This window comes from Melozone crissalis, unplaced genomic scaffold (genome assembly GCF_028551555.1).
Source record: "Melozone crissalis strain CALT ecotype California unplaced genomic scaffold, PUWL_Pcris_2 ptg000014l_1, whole genome shotgun sequence".
Classification (NCBI taxonomy): domain Eukaryota; kingdom Metazoa; phylum Chordata; class Aves; order Passeriformes; family Passerellidae; genus Melozone; species Melozone crissalis.
In genome coordinates, this window is record NW_026535792.1 from 19,052,581 (window position 1) to 19,069,232 (window position 16,652).

A 16,652-nucleotide genomic window follows, 5' to 3' on the forward strand; every position below is an offset into this window, starting at 1 on the left:
GTGCATGCAGATGAGTCCTCACCAGGAGAACGTGCTCCAGGAGCTCCAGGTATCCCAGAGTACATTCTGTTCCGAAGCGCAGGGCTCTCTCCCGAACTTCTTCACTCACATCTGGGTGGTAGGATGCTTGCTGAGGAGGCAAAACAACATCAGCATCCAAAAGGATCCCACAAGAGTAGGTCAGCACAGAGATGGGGGGAAGAGAAGGGAGGAGATGATTTTTTCAGTGTGCAAATGACATTTGAGCTCAAGGGCCGGCCATTTCTGTTGTAAGCAAACAGTGCTGGAAGAGCAGCAGAGCTGCAGTTCTGCAAAGGCTCATTAATGCTGTTAGCTTGACAGAGATCTAACACAGCAACAGCAGGGCTGGAACCATCTGCTAAAATACAGAGAGGAGCTGCAGCAGAGTCAGGTCTTTGTAAGGATTTCCACTGAGTGTCATGGCTGGCATCTGACATAAGCCCGACTAATTCAACCATTTCATTTTTAATAAAAAGTGAAACCTGCAGCCTCTTCAAGCCTTGTACTTTCTCCAATAACTTCTGGGGAACTTTTCTATTGAGCAGAAGTACCACTTGTTGCCAAGGGGGAGTTCCCCAAACGCACAGCATTTCCCCTTACAGAACAGCTCCTTCCATTCCTGCGCCTCTTATCTCCCGCTGCGATGGGGATTATCTCACAGCTCACTTACTCCGCAAACCCGCAGCATCCCGAGCAGGGCGGCGCTGGTCTCTGGGCTCCCTCTGCAGGGCAGCTGGGGATGAGCAGGGCACGGAAACCGCAGGAGCCACCTCCCCTCCTCATCCCCACACCCTGGCCGAGGGGATGGGGATGGGAAGAACAGCACTGAATTTCCTCATCCTCAGCATGCTTCAAACGAGAGGCTGAAGCCCACAAAGTTCAGAACAGTTTTGGAATTTTTAAACAGGGCAAAGGGCCTCTAAGTGTTTCTTATGCATCCATTGCAAAGCATCCTAAAATGTCTCTTCTGCATTTAAAAATTACTGTAACACAGGGAATTAGAGCAAGGATCTGTAGGAGGGAAATAGGAAGTTCCTTCTGTGTTTTGCATACATAGCCAAGACTGGTATCAGAATACTTTGGGAGCATTTTTAAGGTTCAGTATAAATTCTGTGTATTTCACAGCAGGCTAAAGAGGTGACAGAAGTCGTTTTAGGAAATCATTTTCCTAATCCAGAACCATCTGAACACACATCTCACTCTACCAGTGGGGAGTAACAACAGAAATGTTCTCTCCTCCAGGCCTGGGCAGAAGGGCTGAAAACTGAAAAGTGTCTGAAGAAGCAGAACACACATTTCTTTCTCACGCTGAGGCTTCCTCCACCATCAGCCCTCCTTTTCTCTGCACATGCCAGCACCACCTGCCTCTGGTCCCACTCCCAGCCCATCAGCAGCACTGGTGCCTTGGGCAGGGGGGTGTGTGAGGGAGCTCCCCCTGAGCCATTTGTCCCTGGCTGAGCCCCAGCTGGGCTGTGTCTGCTCCCAGGGCCTGTGCTCCAGCCTGGCTCTGCTCAGCTGCCTCCAGTGCTGAGAAAAGGTGAGAAGCTGTTTCCCTCAATCCACTGCCTCTGGAATGAGCTCAGTGATTGCTCACTTCCATTGCTTCCCATGGGTTTGATAGGCCTTGCATATCTGCTTCCTTTCCAACAGCAATCACTCCAAATAGTGATCCTGTGCACAGGTTAATTATTGCATTATTTTATACAAACACGTAATAAAAAACCAGAAATTGTCAGCTTAGGGCCTGCTCTAACATTCAATAAATGTAATTACAGCATTTCCACTGACTTTAATGAGAGTTGTCTCAGTACATCCCACAATAAGCATCCTTATTGTCTTTTGAAATGGCATCTCCTCATAACAACTGAATTAGTAGTGAGCACTGTAAATTCATCTACAGCACAGGCATCTACATAACTGTTAATCCTGACTCCTTCTACTACTTGCCTTAGGCAAGAGGCAATTAAATAGAGCTTGCATTCAAATTCTTGACACTGGGGAGGTCAGAGCTATGTTCTGCACAATTCTACCACAAATCATATACATGCACTTTAGTCTTGTCCCAAAGAACACAAAAATCTGATAATTTATCAGGGCTATTTCTACAGAGTACCTTAACATCACTATAAAACCCCTCCAGTGTTTGTCAAATACCACAAAACCCAAGCCCCATTGCATCACACAGCTTTTACAGCATAGTAGGGCTAAGAGTGCTGGTTCCTATCCCTAAAATTCAAGGAATGTTGCTTATCCTGGAAATGCCACATCCAGTAATCAATTTGTAGAATTAATGACATAAGATTTCTAAGACTCTAAGGAAAATTTGCAGAAACAAGATTTTCTAAATCAAGTCTGGTTAAAAATCTGCATTTAAAATCTTTGTTAAATGATACAGCTATTTTCTCATACATTTTAGATAATGCATAAAATTAGTATTCTTGGAGACTTTTATTCTTGTTTGTCCAATAAATGCTCTTGGTGTTAAGAGAGTAGACTAGATCTCAGGCCTTGGCACTGTGTCATTACAGCAAGTAAAATGATTCCCAGCCCTTTTCCTTCTGTAGGATCCTTTCTGTGTGAAAGCAATTCCCTGGGAGATCACAAAGGCTTTTCCAGCATCCCACTCCTCCACTGCTCCATTTGCAGGAAGCTTCATCCTGTCAGCCACTTACAATGCACAAACCACTCAAAATCATTAAATTAACTGGGAGCAAATGTAGACATAAAAACATTTTAAAATGAATGTTCATAAATAGATATTCAAAAGTATGTAGTGGGCTGTGCATGCATGGAAGTGTTTTATAACATTACTAAAACCAGAGGATTCTGTTCCTGAGAATTTGCTGCCTGTTTGGAAAGACAAATCAAAATCTGAAGCATGCAAAGTGGTTAGACACTAAAAAACCTGCTACAAAACTAAATCAATATAAAAAGTTGCATTCAATGGTTTTGTATAAAGGCAGTTCTAAATCAGAACTTGCACTTTTGAAAGAGGATCATATTTAAAACAAAATAACCCTTCTGTTTGGGCAGTATTAGGCTAAAAATCACTCTGGGACTGATGTAGGCAGTTAGGATTTGACCAGATACTGAAAATCAGACACCACACAGAGAACCATTATTTCACTGTCACCTTCCATTCATGGAAAGGCAAAAGTAAATAACTGTGATTTACAGGCAAAGGCAGTTTGCTACTACAATCACTACTGAAAATCAAATAGAATGAGATCTTCATAATCCCATTTTTTAATCCTTTATGCCTAGAATTTTTTATCATCAGAACAAGGGCAAATGGCTTAACAGTCATTTATGTAGCATAGAGTGTAGAAAATAGAGCTACAGCTATTTTTATAAAAATGTGCAATAAAAATTGCACACATTTTTGAAAAGCACAAAAGAAATTGAGCAAACCCACAGACTTAGTCAGAGGGAAAAGAACTAAAGATAGATCAGAGTGATTTCTTTTACCAAACCTTTCACTGTTCTAGGAACATTGACATTATATTTGTGACCACAGGAATATTTGTATATTCTACTACTTGCACAAATTATTTGTCTCCTGACTGGAAACCAGGAAATTTCAAAAAACTCACAAAAAACCCTTTCTGAAAGAGCTTTCCTTAAAATTACCTTAACTTTCTCACACGAAAAGCAGAAAAATGAACAAAATACAGAACGTTCTATGGATTTAGAGGCACAAACACAAGAAGAGCAGTGTTAGCAAGGAAGGGAATGTTTACCTTACAGGCTGTCAGCATGTCAGACACTGCCTTGCGGCTCAGGTTTGCTGTGGCAATCACATCCTCCTGCCTGCACGAGTTCCCAGCTGCCACAGCTTTGGCAGTTGCCATGGTGATGCCTTTCGTCATCCGGATGGATTCCTCAGGTGATGATGTCTTCTCTGGGACCTCACTGGACTGGAACACCTAAAAGTGAAAGCAGAGGGAAAGTCTGATAGCAGCCAAGTCAGAGCACAACAACCATGAGAGAGACAGCAAAAGGAAGCAGCCTTTGCACAGCAGGAAATGAGAAACATATTTGGAGAACTTGGATATCATTGCTGCTTGTCATGGGCCTGGATCTGATAAGCCTGCTCACCTACAGACACCAGGGAGGAACAATAAGCTGAGGGAAGGAGACAGTAAAAAAGGTTAACCCTTTCATCTCATCTGCATTTAACTACCCACAAGACAGTTACAGGCGGCTGTTCAAAGCCTTACCAGGGGAAAAGAATTACTGTCCTTTCATTATATTCTTTTCTCATCCTGACTGCTGTTTAGGCTGCTCTGCTCACATGAGGAGATCCTTCCCCTGCAGAGGCTGGACCCTATCCAGTGCTTGTTGATAGCACAGAGCAGTGGAGACTGAGAACATCACCACTGAAATATTCAAATGTGTCTTAAAAAAGCAGAGGTGGAGCGTTGTCTCTGAGGCTATATTTAGTCTCCCTCAGAAACCTGAAGATAGAATTTTGCAGGATGAATAATGTGAAAAGAGTTCAAATTACCTGACAATACACAAATTCTGGAATACAAGAACTGTGGGAAGGTGTAGGTAACAAGAGCTGCACAACCTTAATTTGATCACATATTTTCTTCTCCCAAGCTTTAGTCTGTATTTCCTTGCCATTCTTTTAATGCCCACCCTGTATTTGCCTGCCATTCTTTTACTGTGCAGGGGCAATTTGGAGTGCACAACTAATCAGGAGGTTTCTTGACCACGCACAGTGCAACCTAAGCAGGCCAATGGTTTCAGAATGCAAATGTCTGGACACAAATGAGCCTGGTCTGTCCTGTGCTCCTGGTAAATCAGTTATTAATTTCCTCTCTCCAGAAACAGAAGCAATGTTAAAAAATGAATTCTAGTTATACATGCAAAGACATCCCTCAGTGTTGCTCAGAGTCAGCCCCTGGAATTCCAGATCAAGCCTGACACATTTTCTTGAGTACCTGTGTGCCACCCTCTGTTCTCCCCAGGAATGAGATGACAACACCACAAGCACAGGTTCATCCCTCAGCAATGCTGACAAAAGCAAGAGGAACACTTCAAACAGGTACCAACCAAACTGAGAAAGATGTGATAACCCAGTGACAGATCTGAACAGGTTTTAGCTCAGAGTTACAGGATGGGATGTAACAGCCAGGCCTTCATGAGGACACACAACAGTAACTGGTGAGATAATGTACAGAACATGCCTGATCAGGTACCACATCAGGAGGTTTTATGACTGCCATGTGAATTCCCAATGACTATAAACAGATATTTAAAAAGAAAATATTTTAAAATAAATTTCCTCATTACAACAGCTTTGCTCACACAGTGAAAAGTGGATGTTTGATGGAGAGCATTTGACAAGACAAAATGGTGCCACATGCAGTTATGGTGCAAGAATTGCTAATCCACAGCCTATGCAACAAAGCATTTCCTGCTGAAGACTGTATCTACAGGACTTTTTAAAACAAAAATGGACTGTAACTAAATGAAGGAAAAAATCAGGCTTCTTCACAATCATGCAGGTATTAATTTATGTCATTCAGGATTATGCTAGTAAAGAAAAACCCCTAAATATACTTTATGTCTTAAGAGGAAGGAAAACAATTGTCATGGTATAACACTTAATTTGAGAGAGAATTCCACACTACCATTAATTCCTGCTTACACAGGATATCCACAGCAGGCCATGTATCACAGGTACGATCATTCCATAATAAGGGAAAAATAGAAACAAGTTTGAACTGCAGATACAGTATAAGAGTGATATTGAGGAGACACTACCAAAGGCAGGATGAAAAAAAGTGAACAGCATCTGACAGAAAACAGTATCTGTACTGAAAGCTGAAGGTCTAATGAAAAAGGAAGCAATTGCTCCCAGCTTTGTGTAAGGACACACTTGCAAAAACCACTACAACAATTCAGTTCTGTACCGTGAGCTCCTGTTTGATGTACTCAATTGTGGCCTCAAGGGCTCTTGTCCCTCGAGTGGCTTCATCTTCTACTGCTTTAACAGTCTTCAAGAGGGATGTGACATTTGTTACCATCACCTGAAGAGGAGAAGCAAAGCAAAAAAATAACGTGAATCCTTCCTCCTGTTTTCAGGGTATGAGGCAAGGCAAGCTGGGAAGCATTGTCAATTCTAATAGGACCTAAGAGACTTGATGAATTCTGCTTGTTACAGGACTAAATACCAACTCCTGTGTTGGACATGATACCATGATAATTAAACAAATAAAGGAGTCTTCAGGCAATTAGAAATTGCTGAAGTCAAAATTCCACATGTTTATCAAATGTGATTGTACAGACACTTGCAAATAAAATTTAAGAGTAAGGTTTTACCTTGGCAGCACCTTTCAGCTGGTACATGGATGGATCATCTGCTGGTTTGCTGGCAGCTCCTTTGGTTGCACTAATGAGATCAGAAAGGGCTTTTGCAACATCCTTGATAGCATTGATCAGAACAACCTAAGGAATGAGAAACAGCCATAAGGCTCAGGCAATAAAGTGTGAAGGTGTGATTTTCAGAGCACAGCTAAAAAAAAAAAAATCTTTCTTTTTCAAACATCTGCAATATGCTAGCCTGCCTCCATTTTACTGAGATCCAAACAAGAAACTGAAGAAATATTAGGGATTATCCACATGAAAAAGTTGTAGAGTTAATTGAAAAACAAGACACATATAGCTGGAGAATGGCAAGAGTTTGTCAGCCTACACAAATAACAAACAGCACAGTCCAGACATCAGCTGGATGAACAGCTTTAAAGCCCTGCAAGCTCTTCAGAACAAAAATGGGATGAGCCAGAGTTCCAATGACAGGTTAGTAAAAATGAGCCAAATACTTTGCCAGAAGCATCCCAGCTGGAACACAGCAGTGAAACAAAAGCAGAAGGATTACACAAAGGCCTGACTAGTTCCAATCAATGCTTGAGCCTTTTGACTGTATTCTAAACAAGTGATATCTGAGTAAACCCAGAAAACTCCTAGAGGAGATGAACCATACTGTGTTTCTTAAAAGCATTAAATCACACAAAGTTCTACCAAATGAAAACTCTTCTCTATAAGAGTATCAGTAAACCTTAAAACATCTCACCTGTGTTTCAGGATCATCAGATCCCAAGCTAGCTGCTCCCAATTTTACTACCTCAGCAAGCTGAGTGATGGTGTTAGCTGATGACTGAGCTGCTTGGGCCAGTTTGTCCTGACTTGAGGCAGCACCAGAAACCAACAATTTTGTGTCTTCAACTAAAGCTTTTGCTGTTTTCAGGATATTTTCCCTGTAGAAAAAGAAGAGGAAGCAGGGAGGCAGTGGAAAATGAGAAGAGGGGAAAAATGTTTTTTCCAGAGTTATGGTGACTAACATGAAAGAGCTGATCTAAATCATCATACCAATGTTCCTTCATAACACAACACAACACAGGTCAAAGGTGTAAGTTAAAAGAAAACAAACCCAAAAGCAACTATGAAAACAGCAGCAGAGCATTTGGGGCAAATGCAGGGCAGTGTAATAAAATGAGCCCATCTTGAAAAGAAAGAGATTGGGCAGTAGTGTGGGAGATCATTGTATTTGAATGCTAAAAGAAAATTTGGCCATGCTGTGAGAGAAGTACCAGCTACTGAACATCCATAATAATCAGCATACTGTAAGAAAAACGAAAGGAATCACAGGTGAGGGGGGTAGAAGGAAGAATGGCAGCATGAACAGAGAGTGTGTCCTGGTCAGGGTTCCCCACGCCCTCCCACCCGTATCCGTGTTTTGACTTGTCAGGACAACAAAGCCAAAGCAACATTTAGGTAAAAGAAGAAATAATTTTGAGTATGCAGTTCACAAACAAGTCACATTCTAGGTTTCCTATTCCTCCTCTCACTCCCCTGCCTCATTCAATTTCATTCACAGGAATCCAAAAAGGTAAAAATTTATCTCCATGTCCCAGTCTCTTCTTCCAGTTCCACTGGGCAAGCACTCTTCCATCTTTTCCAGCAACACTGACCTGTGATCTGCAAATGATTCATTGTTCTCAGCATTAAGGGTTCCAGCAGTAGCAAACATGATAGTGGTGTCCAGATCTGCAATTATCCCAGACACAGCACTGGCTGCAGTAATACAGGCTTGTGTGCCTTTGTTCCCTGCCTGGAGGGCAGATAGAACCAAGGAGACCTAGAAACAGCAAAAAGCAACAATGGAAAGAAAGTTGGTCCTGTGAATCATTACTACTCTCTTTATCAGCTTTAACTTTAATTACAAGGTACTAACTCTGTCTAAATTTGGAATTGTCACTACTCCTGGGATCCATCATGAAACTGGTACAGCTGAGAGCACATCCACACAGGCTGAACCAATGGTGTTTGGTGAGATCTGAAACTCCTAGCACCAACTCTCAATGTTCATGCCCAATAAAAGGAGAGAGATGCCATCAAAAAGGTTCAACAAAACTACCCAGGCCATTTATTTGAAGGGGATGTTTCCAAGGAACAAGAAGCCCCAGAGTTTGAAGATGCAGTTCTAGTTACTTCTGTCCTAAAAGGGGAGGACATTGCTGCATGAAACCACATGCCACTGACCAAGCTCACAGTAACTGTGGCCAGGGAGTGCCTCATAAGGCACAAGAGCAATCTCACATCTTAGGAGATTGTTTGGACCAATCTCCCTCTGATAGGAGGTTGAAGTTTTATTGCAAGGCCTGAGGAAGGACTATCATGGGCTGATCCAGCACAGGAACACTGAATGCTTGAAAGAGAAGCAAGACCTTTGGGTAATTCAGACACTGTTGTACTACAGGGCAAAGTTAAAAGAAACACTTTCCTGAATGCAGTTTGACTGGTTTACTCCCAGTGGGAGCTGGGGAGACAAACACTGTGGGGTGACAAGGAAAGCCACCTTACCTTTTCTGTGACAGCACGAGCACATTCTATCAACTCCCTTTTGGTGTAGCTGTCTGTAGGGCAAATCTGGAGAGCTCCAGCTTTTTGTACAAGAAATATACACCCGTGGCCAAGCTCCTGCACCCGAGTCCTGATCTGGAACCCAATCTAGATGGCAAAGAAGGCACAGGGAAAAAGGAAGAAAACAAATAAATAAATGTCATGCTGGTACACTGTGTCAGCAGAAATGGAAACACTGTCTCTCAGGTGAATATCAATATTCTGCCCACCACTATAACTTCTCCAAAGATCAGAAAAAAAGCCCAGATGTAATTCCATCTACACATGAAGCAAAACCCTATAAAAGGTTCCCCAATGAAACAGGGCAGGAATGACTCAGAAAGAGAAGGGCAAGGCAGGTAACTGAGTCAAAGGGACATAATTCAAGCATGTGCAACTTGACATTTAAACAATGCATAGTCCAGAACTGCCCTGTCAGCATGAGCTCTACTCAAGGTATGTTCAACAGGTAAAAGCACATGGTACTGTTCACTGCTGAAAATGGGTCAAAAAGTAGGTAAGTATCTTTGCTTGGTTTTGAACCTTGCACAGTCTTCACTCTCCAGAATCAATCACATCCATGTGGAGCACTGAAATGGGGAAAATCCTGCTATTACTTCTGATTTATTAATAATCCCACATCCTAAGACGTGTGGTCCCTGTTTTGAAACATGATAACTGTAGTCCCTGCATGTATGCCCTCATTCCAGGGTGATTTGGGATTAATACATGAGCAGGAATCACAGCCATTAGTATCACAAATGGAATTATTTTAACCTCAGGCACAAAGTAACATGCAGAAATCTTAATTCAATTTAACTATATTGAGCCAAGTGCAAGGCATTGCTTTTCATGTAGCTGCTGAGCACAAAACACTTAAGTCTATCAGCAGGATGTGTAAGCACAAAGTCAAAAACTCTTGAAAAGACTTTTATGTAGATAATCTGATACATCTGGAGAAGGTGAGATACCCTCTACCCCATCTTGACAAAGTTTGTCTATGCTTCAGTAAGAAGAGAGGGGTGAAAGGGCTGTGCAGCTGTGCTCAGAGAAGATGCAGCAACTCCCAAACAGGTTAATGCAACTGAGCTGAACAGCTCATCCTCCTCACATAGCATGAGGCCAGTAAGATACTTCTCCCACATCACATTCCAGCTCTGAGCTATGGAGGATGTCCTTCAGCAAAAGACCCTTGTGCCCCATGTGATTAAAGTGTGATGAATCTCACTTTCAGGATAGCAAGTTATACTTAAAATCACTTACAGGCAAGATTAAAAATGCATATAAATATTTGTAACTTGTCAAAACATGCAAGATCGAAGGAAAGCCACATAGTAACAAGATAAGAGTTTTAAGAGTTTTCATTGTATTTGCAAGTTGCCTGTAAGTGAAAGCCCCAAGTAATTTAGGAGGTTCTGTTGTGGTCTATGGAATTATCCACTTTTATCCCGAGCTGTTTCTTTCTAAAGCCAGACAGAGGTTTTGACAACAGGTTTCTGTTTTTTGACTGGGCAATTCTTACAACAAGGCTTGTCACCTTTACTGTGCTCTTCACAGTAAAAGAACACCCTTGTTAACACCACCGTGTAGAGGGAATAAAGAGGTCTAAGAGCTGCAGACCTCCTCAGGTTCTGCCGTAGCTGCAGCCATTCGGCCCTGCAGAGCCAAATGCCCATAGTCATTGGTCATTTGCGATGCCAGTCCTCCCAGCTCCTCCGGGTTAGTAACCGACTTAGTCATCTGCAGAGAGAACACAGGCAAGAGAAACAGAAAATGGACAGGCATGAGGATAACTTGTTAATACACCCCAGTTAGAAGCACACTCATCTGTTTGGCCACGCTGATGAAATGGGGTAATCTGCTTGCCATGGAAGGGACGTGTCCTCCAGCAAGAATTCCAGAGGAAACTCAAGCAAACATGCTTTATTAGAGTCATGGCAACTGGGCAGGTGCTGCAGTACCGAGGAATCCAAGAGCAGCAGTTAGATCCAATACTTCACTCTTTGACACAGAGGGGCCATTGCCAGGTACAGCTATCCAGACTGGGAAGGAAAGTGGGGTTTGTGTGTCACAGCCACCTTATTTTGTCAAAGGTGAGCTAATACCCATCAGCCTCAGCTGAGATGTGGAAGCATAGAAATGGAAAAAATCTGAGTAACAATGCAAAACACATCTCAGATGAGGGAACAGGATGGAGAAGAAATAGGCAGGATGACACAGAATGTCTCAGTACAAATAACTGAATCTCTCTTTAGAAAATTCCTATCTTTTAACAGAGATAGTTCTTCGGTCTCAAATTAATGTAAGTAAAAGCAATGGAGGTCCATTCCTGGGACAAAACTAGTTTTAGACCAGTTTCTACTGTCATAGATAGAATCATAGACCTGTCTTGACTGCAAGAGCAATCGACTTCATGAAAAATCCTGTCTGTAGCACTCACAGTCACCTCAACTCTCTCAGCAACAAATCGGCATCCCCTGTACTGCTCCAAGGGAACACACATTATGCATTACTGTGAAACACAAGTCAAGAAAAATCTCAATTCAACAGGTGTCACTTTTTTCTTTCTTTAAACCCAGGTGAGTCATAGAAATAAAAGAAAAGGACAGTGTGGGATGTTGATCTGCATTCATTCATGAAGCATTACAGAGCTCTGAAAACAGTGATGTTATTTCACTGGCTACATGAAACAGTAAGTGTGAAAAAATATCCCAAAGTCATTGATAAACAAAAGGTGGCATTTCAGCCCAGTTATGTGGGCTGATGAAAAAACATGTGGTTTTCCTTTTATTTCTCCTCAAAAATGAGCCAAATAAAGAACTTTTGTGCAGAAGAGCCACAATACAATCCAGTGCTCCTCCTGTAGAGGACCCCTCCATTATTATACCACTAAGATGCAAGAGTCAAATCAACAAGATCATCACTCCTTTTGCTCCATTACCCCAAAAGAGATGAGGTTATTGAAAATTTGATGATCAAGAGTGTCTCAATACTGTGCAGATAATTCCATGTTCCTTATGTACACAGAGTGTGGACCCTGTCAAGGTAATTTCTTACCATTTCCTGTGCTGTAACAGCAATGGCTTTAGAATATTTCACCACAGTGGTCTGATAATCAACAAAAGTTCCTTTTGGATCTGGAGGTGTACCTTCATCCAGCTGCAAGACAAAGGGAAATTAAAAATTCACAGCGTTAAAAATTCACAATAAACAGCATACTTTACAGGCAACAGTAAAATTGTATTAGATATTCAATTCTGTGATCTCTCTCAAAATACACAAGTGAAAAAAGTGCACCAGGATGCACAAAGAAGCTCAGCAAATACTTGAGCCCAGGTTATGAGCATGGGAGATGCAGAGAATGTACAGAGCAAAGTACAGTTTTTGAGCATGAGGTTTGCTTCTCATGCAAGATCAAATAATTTGCTCTTCTTTGCTAATAGAGAAAGGTGAAACAGTTACAAACCAAAATGTTCATGACAGAAGATAATGTAATATTTCTTTATATGCTAAAGTCTTTAATCTTTAAGTCAGGATAGGAAAAGCCAAATATTTGGATTGAACTTCTGTACACTTTGCAACTACACATCTTCAGTAGAATGCATTACAAAGCACAGCAGGGCATTTCAGGCTTTGACAGCTTCTCTGAAAGTAACTTGCTTCAAGGTTGGCTGCTGTTCATTTAAGAGACTAACATGAAAGATTTGGGAAAAAAAAAAAGAAGGAAAAGTAAGAGGTCACTTGACCTAAGATGATAGTTAAATGCCAGAATATTACAGAACAAATATTTTGTAGGAATTCTACTGACAGGTACCATGTAGGTTGTAAACGTGAGCACCATGACCCACATCAGTTTTATTTTACAATATGCAAAATCAAATAATCTTCAGGTTTCCTGTGACAACGTTTCATGACTGAACACTAATCAGTCATGAAACTAAATCAGCACCAGTTTGTCCAAAGCTCTGCAATGTGGATCAGCTTTCAAACACAAAGTGAGAAAGGGGTTTATTTCTATGCTCACCTTGGTCATTGCCTCTGCAATTGAGTCTACCATACCTCCAACCATGCCAACTTCACTTGCAGCTTCATTTAAAGTGACCATGATGTCATCCACAGCCTCCTTCATCAGCTGTGCAGCCTCAGTGATGGCATCGTGAGTGTGAGATGCCTGGAGGACACAGAATGAGAGAACTGAGACAGAGATGTTCTCTCTGCAAAGCAATGTGTGAATCAGAGAGTAAGAAAACAGTAAAGGCACTGAAAATAACACTTCTGGGCAAAGATGACAAGTAAAAACACTGCAGCAAAGCAGACAGAACAGAACTTGGTAACTCCTGCAAGGAGCTGTGGCACATGACACTATCAACCTCAGGTGCCACAGCCTTTTTAAATGTCCTCTAAAGACAGCAGCTCTCTGAAAGTCACCAATGGCACCTGAGTTATGTAATGCTGTGTAATGCTGCTCTTTCCTGCCAAGGGTCCCCAAACCATTGGGCCATGCACCAGACAAGCCCTGCTTTTTAACCCTTTGCTTTCTCTGTAAAAGCCTAGATTGCTGCTGTCATACCCTGATGTGTCCCCTGAGACAATGCTGTGAGGGAAGACTGGAATCCTGTCCTGGAGAAATGTTCCTACTCTCAGGAGACACCAGGAGAGCTGCCACTGGCACCTGGACTGCAGACATATCCCTTGGCTGTACAGCAGGTACATGCTGGGCTTTCTGCCATTCTTGCCTTCCACTCTCACCCTTAATGCCACACAAACACCTTACCTTGGGGTTTCCTCCCCCTTCTTTGGCAGCATACAGTATCTGTAAGGCAGATTCTGCTAGAGTCTTGCTCTGGTCCAGCACAGTCATCTGTTGCTGATGATTCAGTGTCTTGGATGCCACACCAACTGCAGCTGAAACGAGGGGTTCGAAGTAACTTGCCAGCTGTGTTACCTAAGAAAGCCAGAAGAACCCCAGGAAGCCATTAACCACATCTCTCAGGTGGAACAGAGAGAACACATTCCCTGCTTGCCCCTGGGATGTGGGTTAGCCCAAGGAGCACAGTGCTCCTGCACTGTACAGCACTGGGTTTGGATCATGTGCCCAGGGATTGGTCTGCCCTCACTGCCCAACTCCTTTGCAAAGCCACAGGTCCTCCACAAGCACATGGTCCCTTGAGGTTACATCAGACTGTTCAAGACTGTCACAGGAGCCACATGCTATTCAACATCTCCTCTGGGCAAGGGAGAAACCTCTCAATCTTTGTTGCCTCTGCAGTTTTTGCTCTCAAGAATATACAGGATGACAACTTGCTATGTGAGAAACTTCTAAACCTTGCAAAAACCATGGTAAAGATGCTTTTGGTATGTGCATTCTAACATTTGTTATTTTGGACAGACATCCTACAAGCATGAGCTTGACTCTACTTACACTCTATATAACAGAGGAGAGAGAGACATTTACACAAAGCCCCTAATGGAAAACCTCAATAAGAATTTCTCCCCTCTGGCCCAAAATGTAAAAAGCTTTATTTGGTTTTGGCTCTGAGTATTTGAAAATTCCATTTTTTTTTCTTACTTTTTTTCTTACTACAAATGTGTTGTTCTGCTCTCCCATAGGAAAGGAAACTGCCAGAAAATTGGGGTCTTCCCTAACATTCAGCTGTCCAAGATCTCAAATGCCTCTGTCATGGCAGGACAGTACCTTGTGCCCCAGCTGAGCTGCCTCTCCCCGAGCTGCAGTGGCAATGGGATCAATGAGGTGGCCAATTTCCTGTACAACTGAGGTCAGCTGCTCCTGTAGAGCCTAAAAGAGAGAGAAACTGTCAGTTGCTATCACAGCTGTTCTCCCACTTGATAATCACCCTTGGACCAGCCAACACCCTCAAAGCTGTTCAAGTGACCTGCTATGGCAGAATGCAGGGATCCACACTGCTGGTTTTCCTCACATACTGCCTCATTTCTTCTCCCTTATCCTCTTTCAACAACAGCAACCCTGAGATGGGCCTGCTCCTCTTAGGTTTGTATGACAGATCTGGGGAGAGAGTGCTGACACCAGCAAACTCAGGGCTAGGTGTTCTTTCTCACTGCAATGTGATTAAGGACCCCCCTGACACCTCCCAAGCTATTTTTGCCCTGACAAAGATTTAGTATCACTGCACCAATCAGAAAACTGCCAGGAGCACTGATTTAAGTGTGAAGAGACATTTTTCAAAGCAAAAAAATACAATGCAAGAATAAAAAATTCTGCAACAGATTTTGAAGCAAGTGGGACAAGTCCACTGGCAAAGGAAAAATGTCACATCTCTGAAGGACAGAGATGAGGAGTGACCTCCTGAATACAATCTGCAGGACAGGAGTAAACACATTAAAAGCATATAAGTGGCCTGGTCAAGACATAAATACTGGCTTTTAATTCAGAGGCACTTGATGTCTTGGCAGCTGTCAGGATTAAGGCCACTCTCATGATAGGGAACAGAAAAAAAATATTTTTGCCCTTTGTTACATTCTTTTACTGCTTTATAAGTGCAATTTTTGGTAACATTTACTTCAGTTCAACATGGTGAACACAACAACTGCATTTCAATTAAAATGAATGATTACATATTTCCTGCAATGACTTCTTTTGCACAGCTTCATTTGGTCTGACATGTTTCTAGTATGCAGTGTTACAGCCTGAAGGAACCACTCCAATAAACATGTCAGTTCAGGAAACAACAGTATGAAAAGACATAAATACCAAGATGAGAATCTCAGTGTGGGTTGACACACTGAAGAGGGAAGCTTTCTTAAAGTGAACATATCAATATCAACTTCAAATTTCACTTATCAAAGGACAAACTAGGCATTAAGAATAAAGAACATTGACATTTATGTCATTGGACTTCTATAATAGACCAGCTTCAGAAACAAATTTATTAAGGATCTTCAGAAACTAATCCTGGCTTCCACATGGCAAGGCACCACAAAAACTCTTATCAGTCTGTCATATCAGCATAGGAAGTAAGAGTAACACATGGGTGTCAGTAAAAAATACCTACTTTCACCCCTACTACCCCCTGGTGATTTTGGCATCTTTGAAGAAGTGATACACTTTTGTCTGCGTATGACTTTGCCTAGAAAGACCCCAGCAAGGACACTTCTCCCCTCACTGGCAGTGCTGTGGCTGAGCAGCAGGGTATCCAGCCCTGCTGTGTCTGTCCCTGCTCTCTGTCTCACCTCCACAGAGATGTCATCCCTGGTGGCCAGGCTCTGGCTCACAGCAGCCAGCGATGCCTGCTCAATGTCCCTGATGCACCTGTTGATGCCATCGATGGAGAAATCACATTCACGCTGCCCTGGGGCCTTGTCCCTGCAAGACAAACAGTCAGTAAGCATGGTGCAAGGAGCAGGGTCTTGCCTGAATGCACACAGGGCCACTTAAAAAAAAAACACAAAAAAACCCCCCAAAAATCCATTTCCCACATGGTGCTATATGATCTACATGGAGGTAATATCAGCAAGTGTTCATTCTACACAACATTCTTTGTTACATTTACCTTAGAGTGAATTGAGGGTGGAACAAGAGAAGGAGAACAGAACACAAACACAGAAAGCCCTGTGCTGCAGGGTGCTGCAGTAATCAATTATGATTAAAACCCCAGTGTAACTGGGGAGATATTGTGCATCACAGAGTAATTTCCATCAGAGAAAAATAACACAGTGCTAATGGCCATATGGCATTTTTC

At 42.3% G+C, this 16,652-nt stretch overlaps 1 protein-coding gene across 4 annotated transcripts in view; it reads right to left on the bottom strand.

The window, feature by feature from the left end:
* TLN2 (talin 2) overlaps positions 1-16,652 on the bottom strand; it is a 141,371-nt gene that overhangs the window by 18,854 nt on the left and 105,865 nt on the right. For all 4 annotated transcript variants that reach the window (XM_054272471.1, XM_054272473.1, XM_054272470.1 and 1 more), the window contains 13 exons: positions 16,144-16,276; positions 14,630-14,731; positions 13,709-13,879; positions 12,959-13,105; positions 11,992-12,093; positions 10,555-10,674; positions 8,896-9,042; positions 8,004-8,170; positions 7,106-7,289; positions 6,355-6,480; positions 5,946-6,062; positions 3,762-3,947; positions 23-130 (listed from right to left, as the gene is read on the bottom strand). In XM_054272471.1, the coding sequence (XP_054128446.1) occupies positions 23-130; positions 3,762-3,947; positions 5,946-6,062; positions 6,355-6,480; positions 7,106-7,289; positions 8,004-8,170; positions 8,896-9,042; positions 10,555-10,674; positions 11,992-12,093; positions 12,959-13,105; positions 13,709-13,879; positions 14,630-14,731; positions 16,144-16,276 (1,810 nt within the window). The remainder of the gene's footprint in view (positions 1-22; positions 131-3,761; positions 3,948-5,945; positions 6,063-6,354; positions 6,481-7,105; positions 7,290-8,003; positions 8,171-8,895; positions 9,043-10,554; positions 10,675-11,991; positions 12,094-12,958; positions 13,106-13,708; positions 13,880-14,629; positions 14,732-16,143; positions 16,277-16,652) is intronic.